Source organism: Alligator mississippiensis, chromosome 4, assembly GCF_030867095.1.
Source record: "Alligator mississippiensis isolate rAllMis1 chromosome 4, rAllMis1, whole genome shotgun sequence".
Lineage (NCBI taxonomy): Eukaryota > Metazoa > Chordata > Crocodylia > Alligatoridae > Alligator > Alligator mississippiensis.
The window spans coordinates 207,301,734-207,326,035 of record NC_081827.1 but is presented as its reverse complement, the minus strand read 5'-3'; the positions used below and the strand labels follow the sequence as shown (position 1 = coordinate 207,326,035).

Genomic DNA, 24,302 nt, shown 5'->3' with positions numbered 1-24,302 from the left:
AAGCAATAAATATGATAATATGGTACCTATAGGGTCTTTTGCCACTACTGGTCTTGATGGCAAGCTTGGCTCTCCAAGGCCAATTTCATTTTCGGCGCTGACACGGAATTGGTATTCATGATATGGAATGAGGTTTGTAACTTTCTTGCGTCTCTCTGGGATTGCACTCTTTGTAACAGGAACCCATCTTAATGATCGTTTCTCTTTCCTCTCCAAAATATATCCTGTAATTGATTTGCCACCATCATACTCTGGTGGATTCCAAACTACTGTCATTTCTTCTTTGCTAACCCTTGAGACTTCTGGGGGTTCAGGACGACCGGGTCTTTCATACTTTGTTTTTGCAATTATTGGTTGTGTTTCTGTGGGTGGGCCAGTGCCCATCTTATTCTCTGCACGGACCCTAAATATATATTCATTGCCTTCTATGAGGCGTGTCACATGTGCATAGTTTGTTAGAACAGAGGAAGAATATGTAGACCAGATCATACGCTTGCTTTCACATTTTTCTAAAATGTAGTTTTGTATTTCACAACCACCATCATCTTCTGGTAGGTCCCAGCTGACAGTACACCTATCAGTTGAGATGTCAGAAACCTTCAGATTTCTTACAGGACCAGGTTTATCCAAAACAATAACAGTTGCATATGCTACAAAACTGCCGGCTATATTAGTTGCAGTAATCACATATTTACCACCATCACTACGCTTTGATTTTGTGAGAACAAATTTAGATGAATCAGAAGTTGTTTCAATTTTGACCCTTGGAAGTCTTGTTAGGTCTGTTGCATCTTTGTCTTTTGCCCATACAACTTCTGGTTGTGGCTTCCCTCTAAGTCCTGCCTCAAGTCTAATTGTTTCACCTGCTTTCACAATCAGCACACCACTTAACTTTAAATCAAGCACTGGCTTCTGCAGGTCTTCCTTCACTACAACTTCACTTGTTGTCACCCAGCCACTTTCACCCGCCTCATTCTTGGTCTGAACTCTGAATTGATAAATTTTATTTTCAACACATTTATCAACCATGTAGTGTGTTTCTTTAATACTGCCTTTATGTACTCTTTCCCATTCATCTGAATCCTTCAGTTTTCTTTCAACATGGTAAGTTAAATTAGGACTTCCACCATCATAATCTGGTCTTCTCCATTTTAGATATACAAATGTCTTTCCTTTTTCTGCAATGTGAAGATTTTCTGGCTCACCAGGTCTTTCAATTGGATTAATGGCAAGGATAGGTGTCTTGGTCTCAACGACAGGGCCTGGGCCTATTTTGTTCTCTGCACATACCCTGAAGAAGTATTCATGGTTTTCTATGAGATGTGCCTTTATTAACCTTTTAGTAAGATCTGAAGAGACAATTGCCCATCCTTTCTGATTCGGTTCACGATATTCTACTATGTAATTTGTAATTTCTGAACCACCATTATCTATTGGGTTTTCCCAAGCAACCATACACGAATCTTTTGTTACATAGCTTATTTTCAAGTTCTGGCATGGTCCAGGTCTGTCAAGCACATTAACAAGGGCAAATGCTTGGGCATGTCCACAGCTGTTCTTAGCCGCAATGATGTATTTGCCATGATCTCCTCTTTTAGCTTCTTTCACTTGCAGCTCAACATGAGGGAATTCATGAACCATCTCGATACGTTTTTCTTGGGTTAATACTTTGCCATCTTTAGACCATGTTATGTCAGGGTCTGGTCTGCCTTTTACTCTACCAGTAATATGGATTATTTGGCCTACTCTGACGGTAATTAAGTCACGACAGGTCACATCTAGTTCTATTTCTGGAGGAGAAAGAATATCCTTTGCAAGAACAGTTTCTGGCACTTCTCTTGGCTCTCCCTCTCCAACAATATTAGCAGCTTTTATTCGGAATCTGTATTCATTTCCTTCAATTAGTCCAGGGACCCTAAAAGCACACTGTGTAATGAGTTTATCTTTATTAATCCTTTTCCACTCTGTAGTTCCGGTTTTCTGACATTCCACAACATATCCCAGTATAGGGCTGCCACCATCTTTAAGAGGCTTTGTCCATACGAGATCAGCTGTTTCTCTTGTCTTGTCTTTTAGTTTTGGATTAATGGGTGGTCCAGGTGGAGAGATGGGACGTGAAACTTTTATTGGGTCAGAAATTGGGGACGGTTTGCTTAAGCCAACAATGTTTTCTGCAAAAGCTCTGAATTCATATGTATTGCCCTCAAAAAGGCCAGTGACTCTTAATTTCAGATCAAGCACAGGTGTCTTGTTCACGCGTACCCATTTTCCAGATATTTCCCGACGTTCAAGAATATATCCAATTATTGGACTTCCACCATCAGATGTTGGTAGAGTCCAAGACACAGTTGCAGCATTTTCTGTAATATCATGAACCATTGGTTTACCAGGTGGGGATGGTGGATCAAACATATGTTTAGCAACTGTGGGTGCAGAATCTAGGGGTGCACCAATGCCTATCTTATTTTCTGCACGAACACGGAAAATATATTCACAGCCTTTCAGCAGACGTGGAACCTTGATTTTTGTGTGATCTGTTCCTGAACTGACCACTCCCCAAGTTTCTTTCTTTGATTCACGCTTCTCAATGATATAATTTATTATTGGACTTCCACCATCATCTTTAGGAGGACGCCAAGAAATAATCATATGTTCTGGTGTTACTTCAAGAATATTAATTGGACCAGTTGGTGGACCAGGAACATCCAAAACTGTAAGATGAAGAGCCACAGTCTTGCTGCCAGCTGTATTTGATACTGTGAGCAAATATTCTCCTGTATCTTTTCTTACACAGTCTTTAATGGTCAGTACAGTTGAATAATTGTCAGTGTCAATCTTATAGTTGCCTTCTGTTTTAATTTCATTGCCATCAGTTACCCATTTTGCAGTGGGAACAGGTACACCTCTCATAATCGCAGGAAGTCTTACTGTACTGCCAGCTTTAACAACAAGACCTTCAATTAACTTCACATCTAGTTCCACAAATGGCGGTACTGGAATTAGAAAAAAATATAGAAATAGTCATATATTTTTATCTGTGAAATACTAAAATACTACTGCAATACTAAGGAATGAAATAAGAAAACAGTTCTACAAACTAAAAAGATACCTAGTTTTTCTTGACACTCTATTGGTATAGTTGTATCTGGAAGACTAAGGCCCACAATATTCTGGGCTTTCACACGGAATCTATAGGTCTTTCCTTGCTTTAGACCAGTCACAACACACTCTAGCATAGAAACTGTCTTGAATTTGGTCCACTCCTCTGCACCATCTTCTTGATACTCCACCAAATATCCAGTAATTTCAGCACCACCATCACGATCTGGCCGATTCCAAACAAGGGAAACTTCAGTTTTGTCAACATCTACATGATGTAGATTCTTTGGTGGCCCAGGAGGATCTTTTAAAAGACAAAATCAAGAGGATTATTAAGGTGACCAAATCTTCCTACCAACAAACATGTTACGTGAACTAAAAAGGTCAGCTCAAATTTCACAAACAAAATAACTCTAAACAAAATAATGCACATAACAGAAAGTGCTTACGAAGTGGATCCATAGCTTTAATTGGCTTGACACTTTCCACAAATGGACTTCGCCCATATTGGTTCTCAGCGGCAACGCGGAAGAGATACTGAATCCCTTCCATAAGATGTTTAGCCAAATGACTGTGTTTCTTGGAGGATGATGAGATGGGTACCCATTGGGCTGAAGCAACGTCTTTCCTTTCTACCACATAGTTGGTAATGACAGAACCACCATCATCTTCTGGCTCCTTCCAGGTGAGATAGCAAGAATCTTTTCTAACTTCACTGACTTGAAAGTTTCTCGGTGGACCAGGTTTATCTAATATTTTTAAAGTAAAGAATATTTGTTTAATAAATTACACAAAATTTACAAAACATTCAATTTTAGTAGAAAGCAAGTATATACTAAATGTACTGCTTGCCAATTTATAGTTCTTTTTTCACACAACTACTACATGTTATGATTTCTTATATCTGGAACCTATTCATATTTTTCTGTTTGCCAACCTTCTTGGTTTGCAATAAAATATTTAAAAGCATACTATACAAAAAAAGATGATTACCTAGTACAAGGACTTTTACTGAAACAGTCTTTGAACCTGCTGGATTCTCAACAGTCAAAGAGTAAATTCCACCATCTTCATGGACAGTGTTACGTATTTCCAGCTTACTTCCAACACCTGTAACCTCAATATCTGCTTTGGGTGAAACTTCTCGACCTTCTTTCTTCCATGACACTTTTGGGAATGGAATTCCTTTAATCACGGCACTAAGTCTAAGGGTATCTCCAGTTTTTACGTGTTGTTCCCTTGCCATATTAGCATCAAGTATCAGCTCAGGAGGTTCTAGGAGAAGGATCACAGTTTTAGGAAACAAAGTAATTCTGGGCATATCTTTTATTAACAAACTTTTCTGAGTTTATTTCACTTACCAAGTCTATCCTTTACTTCTACCGGATCAGGAACATAAGCTGGTTCTGATTCACCAGCTGCATTAACTGCCATGACTCTGAACTTGTAGGTCAAGCCCTCGGTAAGGCCAGTAACCTTATATTTTGTTTCAGGGCAGGAGTCTGGTGTAAGGTTGGCCTTCTTCCAATCTTCATCCCCAACTTTCTGATACTCAACGAGATAGCCAATGATCTTGCCTTTGCCATCATGCCGTGGTGGTTGCCAAGACAAATCAACTGAGTTTTTAGTTTTATCTACTGCTTCTGGGTTAACAGGTGGACTTGGCTTGGCTGTAAAAAAAATTAGAAAACACTGAAACGGGTCTGAAAGGAATATTTAAAAAAATCATAAATTATGAATGAAATGTTTTATACTGTACCAATTGGATCTCTAGCAAAGACTGGCCTTGATGGTGGGCTAGGATCACCAACTCCAATTTCATTTTCTGCTGAAACACGGAATTCATATTCACAGCCTTCAAGGAGATCAGGCACTTTGAACTGAGTGGCTGGAAAAATTGGTTCTTTGGTAACTCTGGCCCATCGATTAGACATTGTTTCTTTCTTTTCCACAATGTAAGTGGTTATTGGCTTGCCTCCATCGTATGGTTTATTCCAAATTACTAAGGCAGAATCTTTGGTAACATCCTTGATGATTGGTTGCTCAGGTGCATCAGGAACACCTGAAAAAATGTTTTTATATTTTATATTAATAAGTATGTACAACAAACAGTTTGACAGTTAAAGTATAAAAGTAACAAGTAACATACTGAAACGATCCTTGGCCTTTACTTCATCAGATACTAAAGGATCACTTATGCCATAAAGATTTTCTGCGAAAATTCGAACAAGATAGTCTCTTCCCTCAAGCAGCTTAGGAACTTTGCATGTTGTCTTGACAGTGGCAGATGTTACTGGCATCCAAAGGTCTCTATGTGCATCTTTCTTCTCAACTATGTAATTTGTAATTGGACTGCCACCATCATCCAGTGGAGGTTTCCAGGAGATTACCATGTGATCTTTATGAACTTCTTCAAAGATAACTGGGCCTACTGGAGGCTGAGGGCGATCTATTAGGAGACACAATAAAAAGCAGTATGTATTTATAAATGTATATAATTTAAGTACTACACAGATTCAACAATATCAATACACTACTCTAAACATAGCTAGGAATTAGAAGTGAGTTTTAATGTTTATAAAAAAGAATCAGGAGACCTAAGCCCTATTCTAATTTGTACTGCTGTCTTGCAAAGATCTTGAGAGAGTCATTTTCCTTTACTGTGGCTTCTGTGAAAATTGGCTAACACTTACCTATCTCATTAGGCTTAATTTAGTGCTTCATGCTGCTTTTAGACTCAACGCTCTCTCTGCCCTCCCCAAAATGCCAGCTCTTAGCTTTTGCTCATTTTTTACTATGGAAAAATAATAGAGCAATTCTTCTCTTGCAAAGAATTCAGAAAGACCAAAACAGGTCAGAATGTTTTTGGTAATATGGGTTCCTATTTGAAATCTCTGGTATGATTTTGTGAATCATGTGTTGGTGTTTGCATAGTTAACAATGTTAATAATTCACAGCACCCTGCAGCACCCTTAAAAGGATCTCGGGGCACCCCAGAGTGCTGTGGCACCTTGGTTGAGAATCACTGGCTTAATTAATTAATTAAATGCTTTGCAGTCCTGCACTGAAATTTGCAAAAATAGTGCCAAATGTTACTGTTAGTGTTTGCCAAATTATGATAATCCATACACTAAACCGAAACTAGTTGAATATACAAAGTCAAAGAATAATATGACAACACAAATAATGAGGCTGTAAATTCAAAATATTTATATAAATTACTCATTTTAATATTTAAACTTTTTATTATTCAGGCAGGTACTATCAAAACCAAAGACATTATTGTGACTTGGTAAAACTTACCAACAACAGTAACTTGACAAATGCCTTTTCTTGATCCTGTGCTGTTCTCTATAGTGACACAATATTTGCCTGAGTCTTCACGGGTAGATTTTAATATCCCTAGGCAGAGGGTTGAGGGTGTGGTCTGAATCTTTGTGCGCTTGTCTTCTTTAACTTGAATATCATCCTTTAGCCAAGTAACCTTTGGTGCAGGCTTGCCTGAGTAATGTCCAGTCAGGCTAAAAGCTTCACCAACACGAACAGTAAGCTTGTCTCTAAAGTCAAGATCAAGCATTGGAGGAGCTAAAAGATATTTAAAAAAAAAAAAGATCAGCAGCAGTACTACTAAAAAGTAATAAATAGATAAATATGACTCATTGTTTTCAAAATAAAAAAGGAACAATAAACATATACCTATTTCATCCCTGCATGTGATTGGTTTTGTGCAGAATGATGGCTTGCCTTGTCCCACAATATTGCAGGCACAGACACGATACTCATAGGTGTCACCCTCTTTCAAACCTTCAACAGTGTATTTCCTGTCAAGCATTTTCTCCTTGGTAATTCTATGGAATTTCTCTTTTCCAATGAGACGGCTTTCTAGGACATACATGGTTATGTCCGAGCCTCCATTATATTTTGGGGGGTTCCAAGTCAATGTAACAGAATCCTTGGTAATTGCTTTTACCTCCAGATCTTCTGGACGGTCGGGTACCGCTGTGAATACACATAAGTAATGTAGTAAGTAAATAGCCTTTTTTCTGTGGATTTTTTTCTTATGACAATTTTTTAACGGAAAAAACCCATTACTTACTTATGGGTTCTCTGATGACAATCTCTTTTGTTGTCTCTACAAATGGACCCATGCCAATGATATTCTCAGCTGCTATTCGGAAAAAGTACGCCTTTCCTTCAATCAGTCCCTGAACAGTAGCATTCTGTCTTGTGACCGTATAGCTTACTGGGGTCCAAGCTTTACGTTCTGCTTCACGTTTTTCAATTATATAGTTGGTGATTGGAGAACCACCATCATCTTCTGGAGAAAACCATGTCAGTTTGCAAGAGTCATTGGTAAGGTTCTCAGTAAGGAATGGAATTCCGACTGGACCTGGTATATCTAAGGGAGAAAGGAAAAATATATATTTAAGTTTATATTTTGGATATTAGGAAACTATGCTTTTTAGAATAAATTTTATACAAATTCTGAAATTCCTATTTACCTAATACATCAACAATAATAGTTTTCTTTCGTTCTCCGCCTGCATTTTTGGCAACAAGAGTATACAGACCCTGGTGGCTTCGCTTGCAATTCTTAATGACCATTGATGAACTAATAGCTGTTTCTTCAATTTTAGCTTCTTCTGGTAAAGCTCTGTCATCCCTGCTCCAAGTGATTGTTGGAGTTGGCTTTCCAGAGACATAAGCTATGATCCGGATTACACCCCCAGCATGAACCACAATTCTGTCTTTGACACTAGCATCCAGATTAACATCAGGAGCGACTGTAAGAAACAAAACAAAGGATTTCAGCATATTCTTACTTTTTTACTTAGACTGAAAAAAATTAATAAACAGATATTAATGCTAAGTACCTATTCTGTCCTTTATTTCAATAATATCTGTAACTTCTCCAGGCTCTCCAATACCAGCAGCATTTACTGCTCTAACTCTAAATTTGTAGAAACTTCCTCCTTTTAATCCTGCCACAACAAACTTGGTTCCTCTTACTTCTTTATCTTTTACCTGGAAAAAAAAATTACAACATCAGTAAATACCAGAAAATCACTAATTCCTTTGTGGTGTTCAGGATTGGTGAAAATTTTATATATGGAATAACATATTTCAGATCCTGTTGCACATTCGCATCACCCAAGTACAAATACATGGGATGAACAGTCCATAAACAAATCATGCAGGAAGATTCTTAATGTGTCACGTGTAGTTTGAAAAGGTCAACGTGAAGGGGATATTGGTAAATTCAGGACAGTGACTTGGAGAGGTATCATTTTGTAGGTTTACATGCCATAAACCCATAGAGAGAGACATATAGGAGCTACAGCAGAGGTAATGGGGTTCATAGTCTGAAGCACAAAAATCACTGTATAGCTACTATATATCAGACTGAAAGCTTAGGGGAAAAAGGGACACAAATTCTCTGTGCAAAGACTATGTTCCTAGACGTTGTACACTGGTTGAGACATCATTTGATCAATACCAAACATAGTTTGGATAGTTATAAAATGTGACAGAATTCAACAACTGGCATTTATATCCAACATTACTGTTTTGAGGCGTTATCTTTTATTCTGTGGGTGCGTCTATGGGAGCTAATGTTCTGACAAATTAGCTTCACAGTAAAATGTCACTGTCTACCGTTGACCCTACTAGGTCACAGTAGACCAATAAACACCACTGCTGGGTAGTTTGGCTAGACACAAGTACTATGCTGCAGCATCGTTTTTTTGAGTGCTGTAGCGCACATGTAGACAGTGACAGGGTTGGCTGGGGCAGCCCTTGTCGTAGCAGCCCTGCGCTGTTCTGACCAGGCTCCATGTGCAGCAGGGTGGGGGTGAGGGCTGGCCGAGGCACTAGGGTGCTTCAGTGCAGGGTGCTTCAGTGCACCCTTATGCTGCAGCCAGCTGCTCCACAGCACGTGGAACCCCATTGAAGCAGCCAGCCCAGGGCTGCACTGATGGGGCTCCATGGGCTGTGGAATGGCTGGCTGGGTCACCAGGGTGCTTCAGTGCAGGATTAGCCATCAGGGAGCCCTCATGCTGAAGCACTGTCATGCCCTAGGCAACCCCCCACTGCAGCACATGGAGCTCTGTTGAAGCAGCCAGCCCAGGGATGCTCCAGTGGGGCTCCATGTGCTGTGGTGCAGCTGGCTCGGGCACAAGGCTGCTTCAGTGTAGGGACTGCCTCAGTCAGCTCCCCCTTCATCCCCCCACTGCGCATGGAGCCCAGTTGGAGCAGCCCTGGGCTGGCAGGATGACCCCCCAGGTCTCATGCCAGTCTGGGTTGCTCTGACTGGGCTCCATGTGCTATGCACAAGTAAACTTCCTAGCAACATGCTCCAGAGTTTTTTGCTCTCTGACACATATTCAAACAGCACACCTGGGAGCAAAAATGTCTGAAGCAATAAGAACTGGCATTTATTCGTGTACATTAATTGCATGCATAGATGTGCCCTGTATGTCCCAGTGATACTATTTGTTTATATTATTGAAAAGAAAGAAAACATGGATATATTGGCCACATAACTAGGATAGATTCCAAATTAGTATGTCCACCTACCTTTTCCCATTTCTCTGTCCCTTCTTCTTTATATTCAACAATGTAGCCAGTGATTTTGGAACCACCATCCTTTAATGGTGGAGTCCATTCCAGATCAACAGATGATTTTGTCCAATCAGTAACTTTTGGGAAAGGAGGACCAGGTGGGGCTGGAAAAATATTATTGCACCATTACAGTATAGCATTCACTTTTTGTTTTCATTAGACATTTTTAAATTTAAAAATATAAATCTAACATATTTACCAATAGGATCTCTAGCAATTGCTGGGTCAGATGGCATGCTTGGTGGACCAACACCAGCTGCATTAATAGCTGATACACGGAACTGATATTCTGAACCTTCAATAAGACCAGTTACTTTGTAAGAAACACCTAGTGTCATAGGTTTGATAGGATCACGGTTAACCCTGGTCCATCTTTTTCCAGTGGTATCCTTGCGCTCCAGCCAGTAACCAGTCACAGGGGAGCCTCCATCGTGTTCTGGTTCCTCCCAGTTGACTGTCATAGAGTCATGTGTTATGCTGCTAACTGTAGGCTTGTCACATGGCCCGGGAACAGCTAGGGGAAAAAAAGTTGCACATATTTTGAAAATAAATAAATAAATAAATAAATAAAATAAAATACAAAATGTCTGAGTTCCATTTAATAACTGTGAAGAGTTAACTTTCTTCTGAACTTTTGGGTGTGTTTATCCTTTCATTGCTCAGTCTGCTCTTGGCCAGGTAAGGAATATTCTTCTTTTGTCAGATCTGATTGTTTTTGCTTTGTCAGACTTGCCAGATCAGTGACTCAGGGGTTAATTTTTCATTCTCTATTTCTTCTCTGAGTGAAGACATGAAAAAAAAAGACTTCCAGAAGGATTCAGTAGTATCCAAAATAGATAATGATGTGATTCAGATTAAGAAAAAGAAAAATGTTAAAGACATGTATTTTAAGACAGGGGTATCCAACTTCTAAATGCAATGAAGAGTGGAGGGCACATCCTGCATCATCCACGGGTGCCACTCCCCTGTCTGTACCACATCATGTTGCACAGGTACTAACTTTTGGGTTTCCCACTATACTGTGTTGCATGGTTTCCTGGCACCAGGGTCTGTGCAGTGCAGCACCATGCAGCATTCTGGGGCAGGGACAGGAAATAAAACCACAAGAGGGAAGGGGAGCCCTGAGACCCTGGCTGCTGCAGCTGAATAATAGGAGAAGTGGCAGCCAAGTGGGAGCCACAAATCAAGCCCTGGCAGGCACATACAGTCTGTGGGTCACCAGCTGGAAAGCCCTGTTTTAGGATATAGTAGAGAAAAGAGAGAAAATAAAAGTCTCAGTATTGGCTAAATAACTACTTATCTAAGATAACACATTCTTCAAATTATTTTAGAAATGTTAGATAAGCAGCAGAGACAAAAGCGACAATGGTAAAATGATAATAGCAATAGCTGCTATAATAGATAAACAGAGTTCTTGTATTCTGGTATATCAGTTAGCAGAGGTTTTGAGAACAAATTACAACATTTGAAAACACCATACTTACTGAAAAGGTTTCTTGCTGTTTCTGGTTCGCTGTCAAGGGGTTCACCAGTGCCATATTTATTTTGTGCCATGATGCGGAATACATATTCATGGCCTTCCAGTAACTTGGGTACTGTGAAGATGCATTCCTTAGGCTCATTGGTCACATGTACCCATGTTCTTCTGTTAGCTTCCCTTTTCTGAATAACATAGTTTGTAATCTTGGAACCACCATCGTCTTTAGGAGGAAGCCAAGACAATGTCATCTGATCAGCTGAAATGGACTCAAATTTAATGGGTCCTACTGGAGGTCCAGGGCGGCCTAAAAGATAAATTTTAAGAAATAAACATTCATTAATAAAATACATTTAAATAAAAACAATCATGTGAATAGAATGAGTAGATGCTATTGTAAAAAAGTTCTTGGTATTTACCCAAAACATTTAGCCTCATTTCCTTTGAAGCCGTTCCCAGATTATTAACAGCTGTTAAAGTGTACAAGCCTGTATCTTTTCTGCGAGACTGCTGGATCACCAAAGTGCAAGTATCTTCACTAACAACCTTATTGACATGTTGATCATACAGTACTGGCATTTTGTCATCAGGTTTTTTGGGAGGAGCTTTAAACCAGGTTAATGTGGGGAATGGCACGCCTTTTACTTTGGCTACAATGTTAATATCGGTTCCCTCTTCAGCCTCCATAAATTCTTTGAGTTCAATGGAAGGTGGACCTAGGATGAAACATAGATAAAAGTAAATTGCCATTAAAAGGGGCAAAAAAGCAAATTATTTTACAATTGTGCAATGAATTCGAACTTCAGTCAGTACTTACATGTCTGATCCTTGACAATGATTGGGCCAGCTGTAGCTGATGGTCTGCTGGGACCTGCTTCATTTACAGCTTTGACCCTGAACTCATATTCTCCACCTTCTACAAGGTCCTCAACAGTAAACTTTGTTTCTTCTACATCACGTCTGCTGCACTGTTTCCAAGCCTCTTTCCCTTCCCCAGTGCGATCCCAGCGCAGACACTCAACAATATAGTGTGTAACAGGGGCACCACCATCATTTTTGGGAGGTTTCCATGTCAAGCCAACAGTGTTCTTAGTTACAAGACCAATCTTGAGTTTGATCGGTGGATCAGGAGGATCTTTAAAAATCAAACACAAATAAAAATCAATCTATGCTATAGTTGCACCAGTATCATCATAGGAATTGAATTAGTGCACTTTAATTTAGCTTACGGATTGGATCCCTGGCTGTGGTTCTTTGGATGGTGTCTGCAGGGGGCCCAACACCAAAGCGGTTTTCTGCACGCACACGGAAGAAATATTGTTGGCCAGCTATGAGATCAGGTACAACGAAGGAAGTGCTTCCACAGTTTGGATTGACTTTTGTCCAGGCCTTCCCTTCAACAGTCCTTTTCTCTATCACATAACCTTTGATTCTGTCTCCACCATCATTGTCTGGCATCTTCCATGAAAGTTTGCAAGTGCATCTTGTTATATCACTCACTTTGAGGTCTTTTGGTGGGCCTGGCGCATCTATTACCATAAAAACAAAATGGAAACCATTTTATATTAATATCTATAAATTATAGATATTTTGAGAACACTATTTGAAGTAGAGCTCTGTTTGCAAGTTACAGTATATAGAATTCTTACCCAAGACATGAACTCTAACATTTACAGTCTTCTGCCCTGCTTTATTTTTTGCTGTAATACTGTATCTTCCAGAGTGGCCTCTGTTACATTCAGGGATAGTAATCTCTGAAGTTGTATCAGTTGCTTCCACCTGCACATGAGAAAAGATATAGATCACTTACAAATATTTCAACACATAGCAATTAGTGCTATAGAAATAATTCGAATTATTTACATTACCTGAGCCTCTTCAGGTACATTGTGGATTCCATCCTATAAATAAAGGGCAAAAAAGTAAATACACAAGGATTTTCTGAGAATTAGCAATTTAGAAAAGTACTCTGTTCATTTATTAACCTTTACTGTTTTCTTAGCTTCTCCTTCAAACTCCCAAAATGTTTTTGGAACTGGACGCCCTTTGATAACAGCTGGAATTTTAATTGTGGCACCAGCACGACAAGAGAGGAAATCTCGTGCTCCAAGATCAAGAAATATTTCTGGCTCTTCTGCAAAAAATAAGTAAAAAAGGAGAGAGAAAAATTTTAAAATATAATTCTCAGATATTTCATTGATATTAAAATTTAGAAAGCTGTCAACTTTTCACAGTACCCCCAAAAGTACACAAAACCTATACACATATATAAACTGGTGTGCTCTACCTAGAAGGATAGGACATTTGTTACTGCTGCTTTTGCATGGGTTGTACAGTATCCACTATATGTGGCTGTACGTGTATTTTCCATTTTCTGTTTGATCATGCTTTTTTCATGGTCACCATGCCACTTTCTTATGTTTGCATCTTCTTTGGTTTTTCTCTTGTATAATTATTTTCTTGCCTACTTTTTTGAATATGCTTAGTTTACTACAGTGGACAAAGATGCTTGAACCCATGCATTCCAGCCGTTACATTTCTTTAAGTGTGGACACATGACATGGTTACTCCAGAGTAATTGAATGTTAGGGTAAAACTGGAGTGAATACATGATATCTGCCCTGACACTGGTACTCCATGCTGGAATAAAGATACTTCTCAGAAAGTAAGTACTGGTGGAAGACGCACCGCAGTGTCAACTGGGTGTCTAAGGCTCTTGTCAGTTTCATCCCACGCATTCCATGCTATAAGAGTGCTTACTACAAATACTTATCTCTGAAGAGATGGTTACATGTCTACTCTAGACACCAATGTAATTCTATACCACAGCAAACTCTGAAATAAACATGTACTATATCTGCAACCTATGCCTCCTAAAGAACATGCTGATCATGGGAAGGATCTATATCTAAATACTTAATCCAAGGACTCTTACCTAGAATCTCTTTGGCAGGTATCTCTGATGTTGCAAGACTTGGTTCTGATTCCCCAGCAGCATTTACAGCTTTCACTCTAAAGCGGTACTTTCTGAGTTCTTTCAAATTGGGTGCAACACATTCGCAAGTAGGGAACAGCTTATCACCTTCATTAACTTTCTTCCAATCAGTGCTACCTTCTTCTTGCATCTCAACAATATATCCTTTTATAGGACTACCACCATCTTTTTGTGGAGGCTTCCATGCAAGAGATACAGTTGATTTAGTCCTGTCTTTGACATCCGGGCAAGATGGTGGACCAGGTACAACTTGTAAAAGAATGAAAAGAGTTTTATCACTTTTATCACACTTATTTATAAAAAAAGAATGGCAGTAAAAACAGAAATTATAATGCCATTCTCATGTATAATGGCATACTACATGCTCCTACAAACACTTCATGTTATGTATATTTGCTCAAGGATAAACAGCAATATAAATGTGAAATAATTATAATAAGATAATATGGAACAACAACAAAAAATAAGTCTCTAAATATCAAGTGTCTGATTTTGACACAGTCATTGGAGTTCAATTGCTAGAAAAGAGGTAGTGGAATCAAAGTCAGAACTAATTATCTTAAATACTACATGGTTATTAATAATAAGAAAACCACTTATGGTACAACTGTATTATTTAGGTACTAATTCTGCAAACATTTAAGCAGGGGTGTAGGAACATTGAATTCCAAATGAGTAACAGTAGCAGAAGTTCTTTATGTAATCTAATCCTTAAAACTATTCGTAAAAAAAAAATATATATACATACATATATATATACTTACATATGGGATCTGCTGCTAAAGCAGGATCTGATGGTTCACTGGGAGGGCCAATTCCAGCAATATTTTCAGCCATAACTCTAAATTGGTATTGAACGCCTTCAATCAAACGTAGTACATTAAACTCCAGGCCCTTCACTGATGGTTTAGTTACTGGAGCTCTGTTTACACGTGACCAATAGACACCTCCCTCCTCTCTCTTCTCCAGCCAGTAGCCAGTGATTGGGGCTCCACCATTGTCCAAAGGAGGCTCCCAAGTCACTAACATTGATGACCTAGTGTGATCTATGACTTTCGGTTTTTTAGGAGGTCCAGGAAGGCCATAGGGATCTTTAATAACCACTTTCTCTGAGAGGCATTCATCACTTATTCCATATTTGTTTACTGCCCTGACTCTAAACTGGTATTCGCCATTTGTTGTAAGTTTCCATACCTGAAAAAATAATATTTTTAATGAATAATGGTTTCCAAAATGAACTTATGATCATTTTCATTTTTTGAATGAGAATGTCATAATGCTGTACTCTTTGGGGCAGGGGCAGACTTATACTTTTGCTCTCACTTACTGCCCTTTTGGCAAAAGGGCAATGTACTGGAGGGGAGCTGAGGATGAATATTACTAAGAGATACAACAGCAGTTCAGAATAACAGGCTAAAGGAAAAACCTGACATATCAGTCAAACCTGACTGTCTTTGATAATATACTATTGTTGGTTTCTTCCATCAGTGAGAATCATTTTGGTAAGTACCAATATAATTAAGTTTTAATGGAAGCTGAGAGTGAATTTTCAGTGAAATGCTTGTCAGATCAAGTCAAAGGTTCAGCCTAGACTAGCAGCTGACTGAAGCAGGTATGGTTAAGATACACCAGTTTCTCTAGCCAACAGAATACTAGGAAGTGATGTGATTAGTATCTCCTTTGGCCACTTCTGATCCACCAGTTTAAATGGGCATGTACCCATTTACAGCTGAATCAATCAGCCTTTGGCATAAGTCCAGAGCAAGGCTTGGATTCACAGCGCTAGAGCCACAGTGAGATACCCTGATTGCTCTGCCACTGAGCCCCAATGAGATCCTTCTACAAACTCAAAAATAAAACTGGAAAAACATGTAATAAAAATATACTGGATTTACAAAGTCCATACAAGCATATTTCCAAAGACAGAATTCATCAATCACCAGAAAAATATTCTCACTCCTTAAATAATTCCTAAAATTACTTTTCTGCTATAAACATAAGGAGAAAAAAATGATCATATCTTCTTAACTTACATAATATATTTATACTAGGGTACTAGTCCAGATACCTATATATTTTGTCATGTGTTCATTGCATTGGGCATTCATTTTATTTTAGTATTGTACATGCCTTACTCTTATTAAAGTATGTTAAATTATATAAAGATAATTTTGCAATTTACAGGAAAGTTAAGATAACTTTACCCCAAATCGCCTCTCAACTGCAGTGTTGGTGACCTCTTCCCATTCAGATTTCTTTCTACTGGCATCACGCTTCTCAATAATGTAGTGGGTAATTTCACTGCCACCATTGTCAAGAGGGACATCCCAGGTCAAAGTACAAGACTCTACTTTAATATCAGAAACTGCAAGGTTTCTTGGTGGAGAAGGACGATCTAAATAAAAACCATACAACAGAAAAGTATACTAAGTAAAAGGCAAAAACACAGCATTTGTGTTCAGTTCTTCTAAATGTTACATGCATACCATATACTTCAACATGGGCATTGCGATATGCTGCACCAAGACGATTTGAGGCAGTCACTGTGTAAGTGCCTCTATCATCCCTTGTTGCTTTAGGTATAATAACTTCAGTTTTTGCATCGCTTCTAGATAGTTCTTCCTTTGTTATTTTAAGTGCAGCTGATGTTTTGTCAATTACTGCTTCATTTTTAGTCCATTCAATCTTAGGCATAGGTAGACCTGTCACATCAGCTGGAATATTAACTGGCTCTCCCGCCTTTACTTTGATAGTATCTCCTCTCACAGCTAGACGGAGTGTGACAGTTGGTGGTACTAAAAAACAAAACAAAAAATAAGAGAATGAAGTTTAGGAAAGAAAAAGTATAGAAATCAGTGTGTAGATTTTTGAAGGTTATTGTAAGTGGTTGTACCTTCATCATCTTGTATAACGACATTAAGAGGCAGTGATGGTTCACTTTCACCAATTTCATTGACTGCTTTGACACGGAATTCATACATATGCAGCTCATCAAGATTTTCTACAAGAAGGGATGTGGTTGGACAGAGCCTCTTGTTAACCCTTACAAATTCATTTGAGTCATGTCTTCTTTTATCAACGAGGTAGCCTAAGATAGGGCTTCCACCATCATTACGTGGAGGTTTCCAATCAAGTGTAATACTTGACTTTGTCCTCTCTGTGTACATGAACCTCTCAGGTGCTGTTGGAGGACCTAACATAAAAAGGAAATATTAATGAAAAGTGTAAGTAAGTACAATCAAAGTTTCATTTCTCATTTTAAGAAGATTAAATTGGCTTCTAAATATAGATTCTTTGTATGTCATATCTGCATTATTGTACATAGTTAAACATTTTGTCTGGTAGTGAACTAACTATGATAGACAAGTTGTTCAGTTATAATTTTAAAAGAGCATGTGACAAAAGAAACTACTTGCTTAACAGGAGGGATGAAATTGTTCTCTCCTACTACTTGTCAGAAAGGACAATTATAATTTTACATTACTATTTGAGAGATCACGCTTCACCAATTATTCTGTTGAAGCTCTTTCCCATAGTAGCAAAGACTGAATGCCACAAGGACTATTACTGGTAATATAATAGCTATGAATGTATTGTCTATACATTATATTGTCCATACAATATTAATGAGTAAATTATTCAGCAATCCATAGACCTCTATATTTAATCATTTATATAATCATTAAAGTAATTATTTTACCTAGTGGATCAACTGCAAGAATAGGTCCTATTTCAACAGGTGGACCACAGCCAAACTTATTCTTGGCAAAAACACGGAATCTATATTCCTGTCCTTCAACGAGACCGGTAATATCACATTTAGATCTCTCTGTGTCTACAGCTAGTCTCCAAGTATGCATTTTGGCATCTTTTCGTTCAACAAGGAAGCCTGTGAGATCACTTCCTCCGTCATCATCAGGGTCAGACCAGTTAAGCAGACACATCTTTCTGTTTACAACAACAGGTTTTAGGTCTAGTACTGGCCCAGGAACATCTGAAAAAATAAATAAGTAAATATACAAAATCATAAGAAGATACAAAAAAATCTCTTATCCAGGCAGACTTACAGTTGATTTCATAACATATATTTCTTACCAAAAATATCCACTCTGGTTGCTGCAAACTTGGACCCGCTTTCATTGGTAGCAGTAATTACATATCTTCCATGGTCTTTTCTCAATGCGTTCTGTATAATTAACTCAGATTTGGTGCCAATATTTTCAATAACAACACGATCTTTATCTAGTGCTCCTTCCTCCAGAGTCCAAACAATTGTAGGTGTTGGACGCCCAGTGACAGTAGCAGGAATTCTGAGAGTTTTCCCAGCCAGTATCTGAATACCATTTTTTACAGAAACATCCAATTCAACATTGGGAGGCTCTGCAGAAAAGTTGGAATAATGCATTATTTTAATGGGGGAAAAATGCCTTACTTGCAGTTGACATAAAGCACCATTTAAAATTAATATTATCACAGTACCTTGAGGTTCTGAAACTGTGACGGGCTCTGTTTGACCTGGTGGTCCTTCCCCAGCTATATTAACTGCAGTAACACGGAGTCTGTAATCAGCACCTTCTCTTATTTCTTTAACAGTATATTGTCTAATCTTAATGGACTTCTCTGTGCAGCGTGACCATTCATTTGTTCCCACAAATTGCTTGTAAACATGATAACCAATGATATCACCACCACCATTGTATGCTGGAGGCTCCCATTCTAGCTCAATAGCAGTTGTGCTGGTATCGACAACTCTTGGAATTGGTGGACCAGGTGGCGCTAAAAAAATAAAATTTTACAAATAAAAATTTCTGATTATGAAATCTACCCTATCACCCTCCTACCATTATCTTCTATTGAATCACTTACATATTGGGTCCTGTGCAGTTTTTGGATCTGATGGTGGACTAAATTTGCCAGGACCAGCTGCATTTTCTGCACATACTCTAAAGACATAGGTTAGTCCTTCCAGAAGTCCCTCAACTTTCATTTGTAGGGCATTCAGAAGTTCTCTGTTGACACGAGCCCAGTGAGTACCGTTAATTTCACGTTTTTCAAGCCAATAGCCCAAGATAGGGCTGCCGTTGTCTTTTGGTTCATTCCATTTAACCACCATACTATTGCTGGTAACATCCTCCACTTCAGGTTTATTAGGTGGATCAGGTGGAGCTTAAAAAAAAGAAAGAGAATTACAATTTTGTCAAAAAGGAATACAAAGTTGTTATCGATGATATCTCATTCTGAAAGGAAATTTAATTTTACATATGTAAGGAGGTTTAACAGACTATGCATGGAAGAAAGAAACAGGAAATGGCCAGCTCTGCTATTGTCTTACTGAGTGATTTTGAATGTATCAGCTAATCTCACTGCAGTTTAATTCAACAATCTAAAACAACCAAAATGTCATAATGTGCTTCACAAGAGATGGCTAGGTTTAGTTTGCTAATTTTTTAAAGTGAAAAGTATTATGTACATAGCAAGGGTTGTTATTCATTTATATTAAAAGTAGTACGTTTCAGGATTGGTCCTTATCTGCCAGCTACTCAAGGGCCTAGTATGTCTAAAAGAGCACCTTAAGCTCTGGGAATAAGACTGCAGGCAACAACCTCACTCTACAGGCCCAGGAGAACTCCCCAATTTAAGGGTAAAGCTCATCTCATCTGGCAGATGACAAAGCATCTGTGGGGGAACCGTCTAAGACTATGGAACCAACTTCCAATGAAACTATCCACCATCACAAACTTCACCTTGACTGTGAGTACAGGATACATTTATTTGACATTGTCTGCTTTAACATAAATAGAAGCACAGTTCTACCAAAACAAAATACTACCTAGGCCAAAGGATAGGAATAAAACTGAACTACATGCGACAGATGTTATTCATGTTGTTTAATTTTCTCTCTGAAGCACTCTGACCCTATAGTAATGAAGGCAGCATGAAAACATAAACAGAACAGAATTTCTCCAATAGCACACCTTTAAATATTAACAAGAGACTTACAGAATGGATCTTTAGCTGCCAGTGGTTTTGAAATACATGGTGGTCCAGGTCCTACTCTGTTTTCAGCTTTTACACGGAATAGATATTCCTTGTCTTCAATCAGTTTTGTCACATGGTATTTGCAATGCCTGAGTGTTGATGTGCAAGTAACCCAGCCTATTTCAGCTTTTGAGTTGTCTTTCTTTTCCAGGACATAGTTCAAGATTTCACTTCCACCATCATCAAGTGGAGGCTCCCACTTGCAAACAACTGAATTTTTTCTAACATCTTCAAATGTAAAGTTGACAGGAGGTCCTGGTGTATCTATTTTTAACAACAACAACAAAAATAGCATTAGCATCACATTATGCAAATTTCCTTCTAGTTTTAAACAATGATGTATTTAAGTGCCTACCTAACACGTTTACTTCACATGAAGCTTTTGCAGCACCGTGATCATTTTCAACTTTGATTGTAAATGTACCATGGTCAGCCCTGATTGAGTCACGAACGACGAAAACAGACTCCCCTTGTTTGTGGTTGTCAACACTCAAGCGTTCTGGTAGTGAAAGGAAGAATGGTTCCTCTTCTTCAACTTCACCCTTCTTTTTCCTACTAATCTTTGTTACTCTCTTTTTGATTTCCTCTGGCCTAATAATTTCATTATTTTTTAACCAAGTGATAGATGGATAAGGTGACCCAGAAATATGTGCTTCAAGTATAATCTCATCACCTCGCTTCACCTCAAGGCCAGCTTGCAGATTAGCAGCAAGGAAGACTTTTGGAGCCTCTGTAATAGAAATAAATGAAGTTAAGAACAGATTTTTTAATTATGTTTAAGAATTAATGATGGCAAAAAATTAGAGCAACATACCAATAGGATCTACAGCTTTCACTAAAGGAGTAATACGAGATGGTTCACTGATTCCTGCAGCATTCTCTGCACGAGCACGGAACTGGTATTCTTTGCCTTCCTCCAGACCTTTTACTGTGTAGGTTAAAAGAGGTACCAGATAGTCATTGCATCGTTCCCACTTGTCTTCCCCCTTAGCAAGTTTTTCTATGATGTAGCCCATAATCTTGCTTCCTCCATCATACAAAGGTGGTTTCCACGTAAGTGTTACGGACTTTGAGGTTGGATTAAGAGCTTCAAGATCAATAGGTGGATCTGGACGCTCTGTAGAATCATAACAAAAACATTTAAATAAATGGAAGATATAAAGAAATTATTTAAAATAAATGGAATCGATTATGTATTGGAAAATGATCTTACGCTTTGGATCTTCTGCAATCACTGGGTTCCTTATTTCTAGGTATTCACCACCTCCAATCTTATTGACAGCCTTAACGCGGAAATAATATTCACCATTTGGAATAAGATCCTTGACAGTCCATGTGAGTTTGTTCTCACCAGACATCACTGGGATATATGTTCTCCGACCAGCTTCTCTACGTTCCAGAACATAATGTAAGATAGGAGTGCCGCCATCAAATTCTGGAGGTTCCCAGGTTAGCTTGCATGAACTTTTAGTCACTTCACTTGCCCTAATATCTTTACACTGTCCAGGTGGACCTGTTTCAAGAAATAATGATAATAATAGTTTCTATTATAATAAAAACAAGCCAAGAAACTGAATATGTACATTTTTTCCAGTAAGCAAATGAAAAGTACAAATATTGGTTATGTACCCAGTATGAATCTATTTATTTATTAATATAAATATGAGTATATTTTTCTTTATGAATAAAAACAAATACATAATTTTATTTATATCTATTTATATATCTTCAAGGCAGAAGGCATCAAAGAGTTATACCACCTCTTAGCTTATGTTCCCAACAATTGAGTTACTGAGTTTTTAAAAAAAGTAATTCAGTTAGCAATCTGGGACTAATTTCTCAGAAGTTTATTGTCTAATGATCAAATTTGATATAAATCTATTGCTGTTTAGTAGTATCATAGAATTATACTGTTTCAAAATAGGCATAGAGGGTGAGATTTTGTTCCACACATCCAAGATGAACAGCATAGAACTCAAAGACCAGTAAGGGTAATATGCCAGCTTGCACACTTCAGCTCCTGGACTCTTCTGGGGACTAGAGAAGCCTCTGATGCGACTTAGCTCCGGGGCTTCTCACTTTAGGCCTCCCCCTTCTTCCCCCAGTAGTTCAGCCCATGGTTAACCCATATATCAGGTCTTGCAAGAATGTTATTGAAAGGCAGCCTTTTACACAGTGTCTGTGTCAAGAGAAACTTTCCTTAGTCAGAATGAGTTATTTCTAGACCTTTTAATACCATACAAGTGTCAGAAAGGCATGAGTACAACACCCAAAGTGTTGATGTTAAAAAATTTAATTACCTATGACTTTGACGTTGACTGAGCCAGTTGTTGATCCCAATTTGTTCTCCAGTGTGATTGTGTAAACACCAGCATCAGCATAGACAGTTTCTGTGACTTCAAGCAGTGCAGAAGTGTAGTCACTCTTTGCTGTGGTTCGATCAACAATTTTTACCTCCTTACCATCTTTATGCCATGTAATAGTTGGTGATGGAACAGCTCTGAAAGGTACAGGAATACTTAACTTCTCTCCTTTAACAACGATAATGTCACGAGTCTTCAGGTCAACAGTTGGATTGCCTGTAAATGTAACAGTATATCATTTTTTTAAAGTTTCTAAATACCAGAATTCCTTTATGGTATAAATTTATTTTTTAAAAAGAAATATAGTCTTACAATCTGGGTCTTTAGCAACGACATTTTCTGAGATGTCTGATGGTTCACTGGCTCCAACAGCATTGACAGCTCTGACTCTCAGTACATACTCCTTGTCAGGAACAATACCCTCTTCCACTTTACATTTCAAGTCTTTTATTGGACGTGTATTGATTCGCATCCATTTTTCTGTTCCTGCTTCACACAGCTCAACGTTGTATCCAATGATAGGGCTACCACCATTTTTCTCTGGTTGTTTCCATGAAATAGATATGTGCTTTCTGCTTGCATCTGTTACATGTAAATCCAGAGGTGGGGAAGGAGGGCCTGAAGAAATGGAGAAGTACATCACTTTTTGCCAAACCAGACATATGATTCTACATATTTCAGATCTGTAACATTATAATTTTACTTACCTACTGGATCTTCAATACAAAGGAGATCAGTTGGTTCACTTGGATGACCACAACCAGCTTCATTTTCTGCACGAACCTGGAACTGCACCTCTGTACCTTCAATGACATCAGTCAGTCTGAAATGACAGTCAGGTCCAGGTGTCTTTCCAGCCTTTACCCAGCGTGTGCCTAGTTTTTCTTTCTTTTCAATAACGTATCTGTATAAGAAAGGAAATAAAAAAAACCCCAATACCATTAGCTGCATGAAATCATAGAATATTTGGAATTTCACATTCAGAAATTGGAAAGAGAGATCAAAATAAGCTAAACATAATACAAATTCATAAACAAAAAAACATGTATGGTGAAGCTAATGGGCTGTGGACTTAACTTCACACATTACGACACAGATCCATTAGAGCTGGGATTTGGATGGGAGAATCCCAATTTTGGCAGCCTGTTATTGAGCTCCTGAGTAACTATGCCAAACTCAGCTTATATCTCTATCTCCCTTCCTTATGATGAATTTTAGTGATTACTATCTCTCGTAACTTGACAAAGATTCTATCTGGTAGGATTCTAACCACAGAAACGTTGTCTACCAGCATAGTCCTAACCTACCACATGGCCAGCATGATAATGGACTAAGTGAGATTTGAGATGATGGTCTATTTATTTTTTTCTAGACATCTCATGTAGTAGGTAGTTGTTTATGAAAACTCATGCTCCCCTGAACCAGTTAGTCTCTAAGATGTTGCCTTGCCCTATCTTTTGCTGCCCTACTGACAACACTGAGGGCCCGTGTACATGAGATGCTGACTGCAGAGTAGCTGAAAAGTATTGCTCAGTAATGTGTCACATCATGGATGGTGCTAATACAGTAATGCATGGTATTATTATGCTATAGCTCAGTAACATCACCTGAAAGATATTAATCGGCACTACTGCACAGTAGGGCTGTGTGAAGCTTTGGTTGCTGATTCAATTCGGAAGAGATTTGGCCCGATTTGGTGGCCGAATCT

The 24,302-nt window shown here is 38.4% G+C and overlaps 1 protein-coding gene across 1 annotated transcript in view; it reads right to left on the bottom strand.

The window, feature by feature from the left end:
* The window catches only part of TTN (titin), a 281,827-nt gene that overhangs the window by 58,272 nt on the left and 199,253 nt on the right, over positions 1–24,302 (bottom strand). The window contains exons 227-263 of the mRNA XM_059726268.1: positions 23,302–23,498; positions 22,907–23,212; positions 22,532–22,810; positions 21,445–21,744; positions 21,046–21,348; positions 20,587–20,961; positions 20,193–20,495; positions 19,059–19,358; positions 18,672–18,968; positions 18,288–18,572; positions 17,893–18,186; positions 17,086–17,385; positions 16,679–16,987; positions 16,397–16,587; positions 14,957–15,386; positions 14,133–14,441; positions 13,183–13,331; positions 13,066–13,098; positions 12,847–12,976; positions 12,427–12,726; positions 12,015–12,332; positions 11,617–11,913; positions 11,205–11,504; positions 9,920–10,234; positions 9,676–9,824; positions 7,974–8,124; positions 7,602–7,883; positions 7,196–7,498; positions 6,796–7,098; positions 6,403–6,684; positions 5,249–5,548; positions 4,859–5,161; positions 4,461–4,769; positions 4,093–4,374; positions 3,549–3,848; positions 3,110–3,403; positions 27–2,993 (exon numbers count right to left, since the gene is read on the bottom strand). Coding sequence (XP_059582251.1) covers positions 27–2,993; positions 3,110–3,403; positions 3,549–3,848; positions 4,093–4,374; positions 4,461–4,769; positions 4,859–5,161; positions 5,249–5,548; positions 6,403–6,684; positions 6,796–7,098; positions 7,196–7,498; positions 7,602–7,883; positions 7,974–8,124; positions 9,676–9,824; positions 9,920–10,234; positions 11,205–11,504; positions 11,617–11,913; positions 12,015–12,332; positions 12,427–12,726; positions 12,847–12,976; positions 13,066–13,098; positions 13,183–13,331; positions 14,133–14,441; positions 14,957–15,386; positions 16,397–16,587; positions 16,679–16,987; positions 17,086–17,385; positions 17,893–18,186; positions 18,288–18,572; positions 18,672–18,968; positions 19,059–19,358; positions 20,193–20,495; positions 20,587–20,961; positions 21,046–21,348; positions 21,445–21,744; positions 22,532–22,810; positions 22,907–23,212; positions 23,302–23,498 — 12,845 coding nt within the window. The remainder of the gene's footprint in view (positions 1–26; positions 2,994–3,109; positions 3,404–3,548; positions 3,849–4,092; positions 4,375–4,460; positions 4,770–4,858; positions 5,162–5,248; positions 5,549–6,402; positions 6,685–6,795; positions 7,099–7,195; positions 7,499–7,601; positions 7,884–7,973; positions 8,125–9,675; positions 9,825–9,919; positions 10,235–11,204; positions 11,505–11,616; positions 11,914–12,014; positions 12,333–12,426; positions 12,727–12,846; positions 12,977–13,065; positions 13,099–13,182; positions 13,332–14,132; positions 14,442–14,956; positions 15,387–16,396; positions 16,588–16,678; positions 16,988–17,085; positions 17,386–17,892; positions 18,187–18,287; positions 18,573–18,671; positions 18,969–19,058; positions 19,359–20,192; positions 20,496–20,586; positions 20,962–21,045; positions 21,349–21,444; positions 21,745–22,531; positions 22,811–22,906; positions 23,213–23,301; positions 23,499–24,302) is intronic.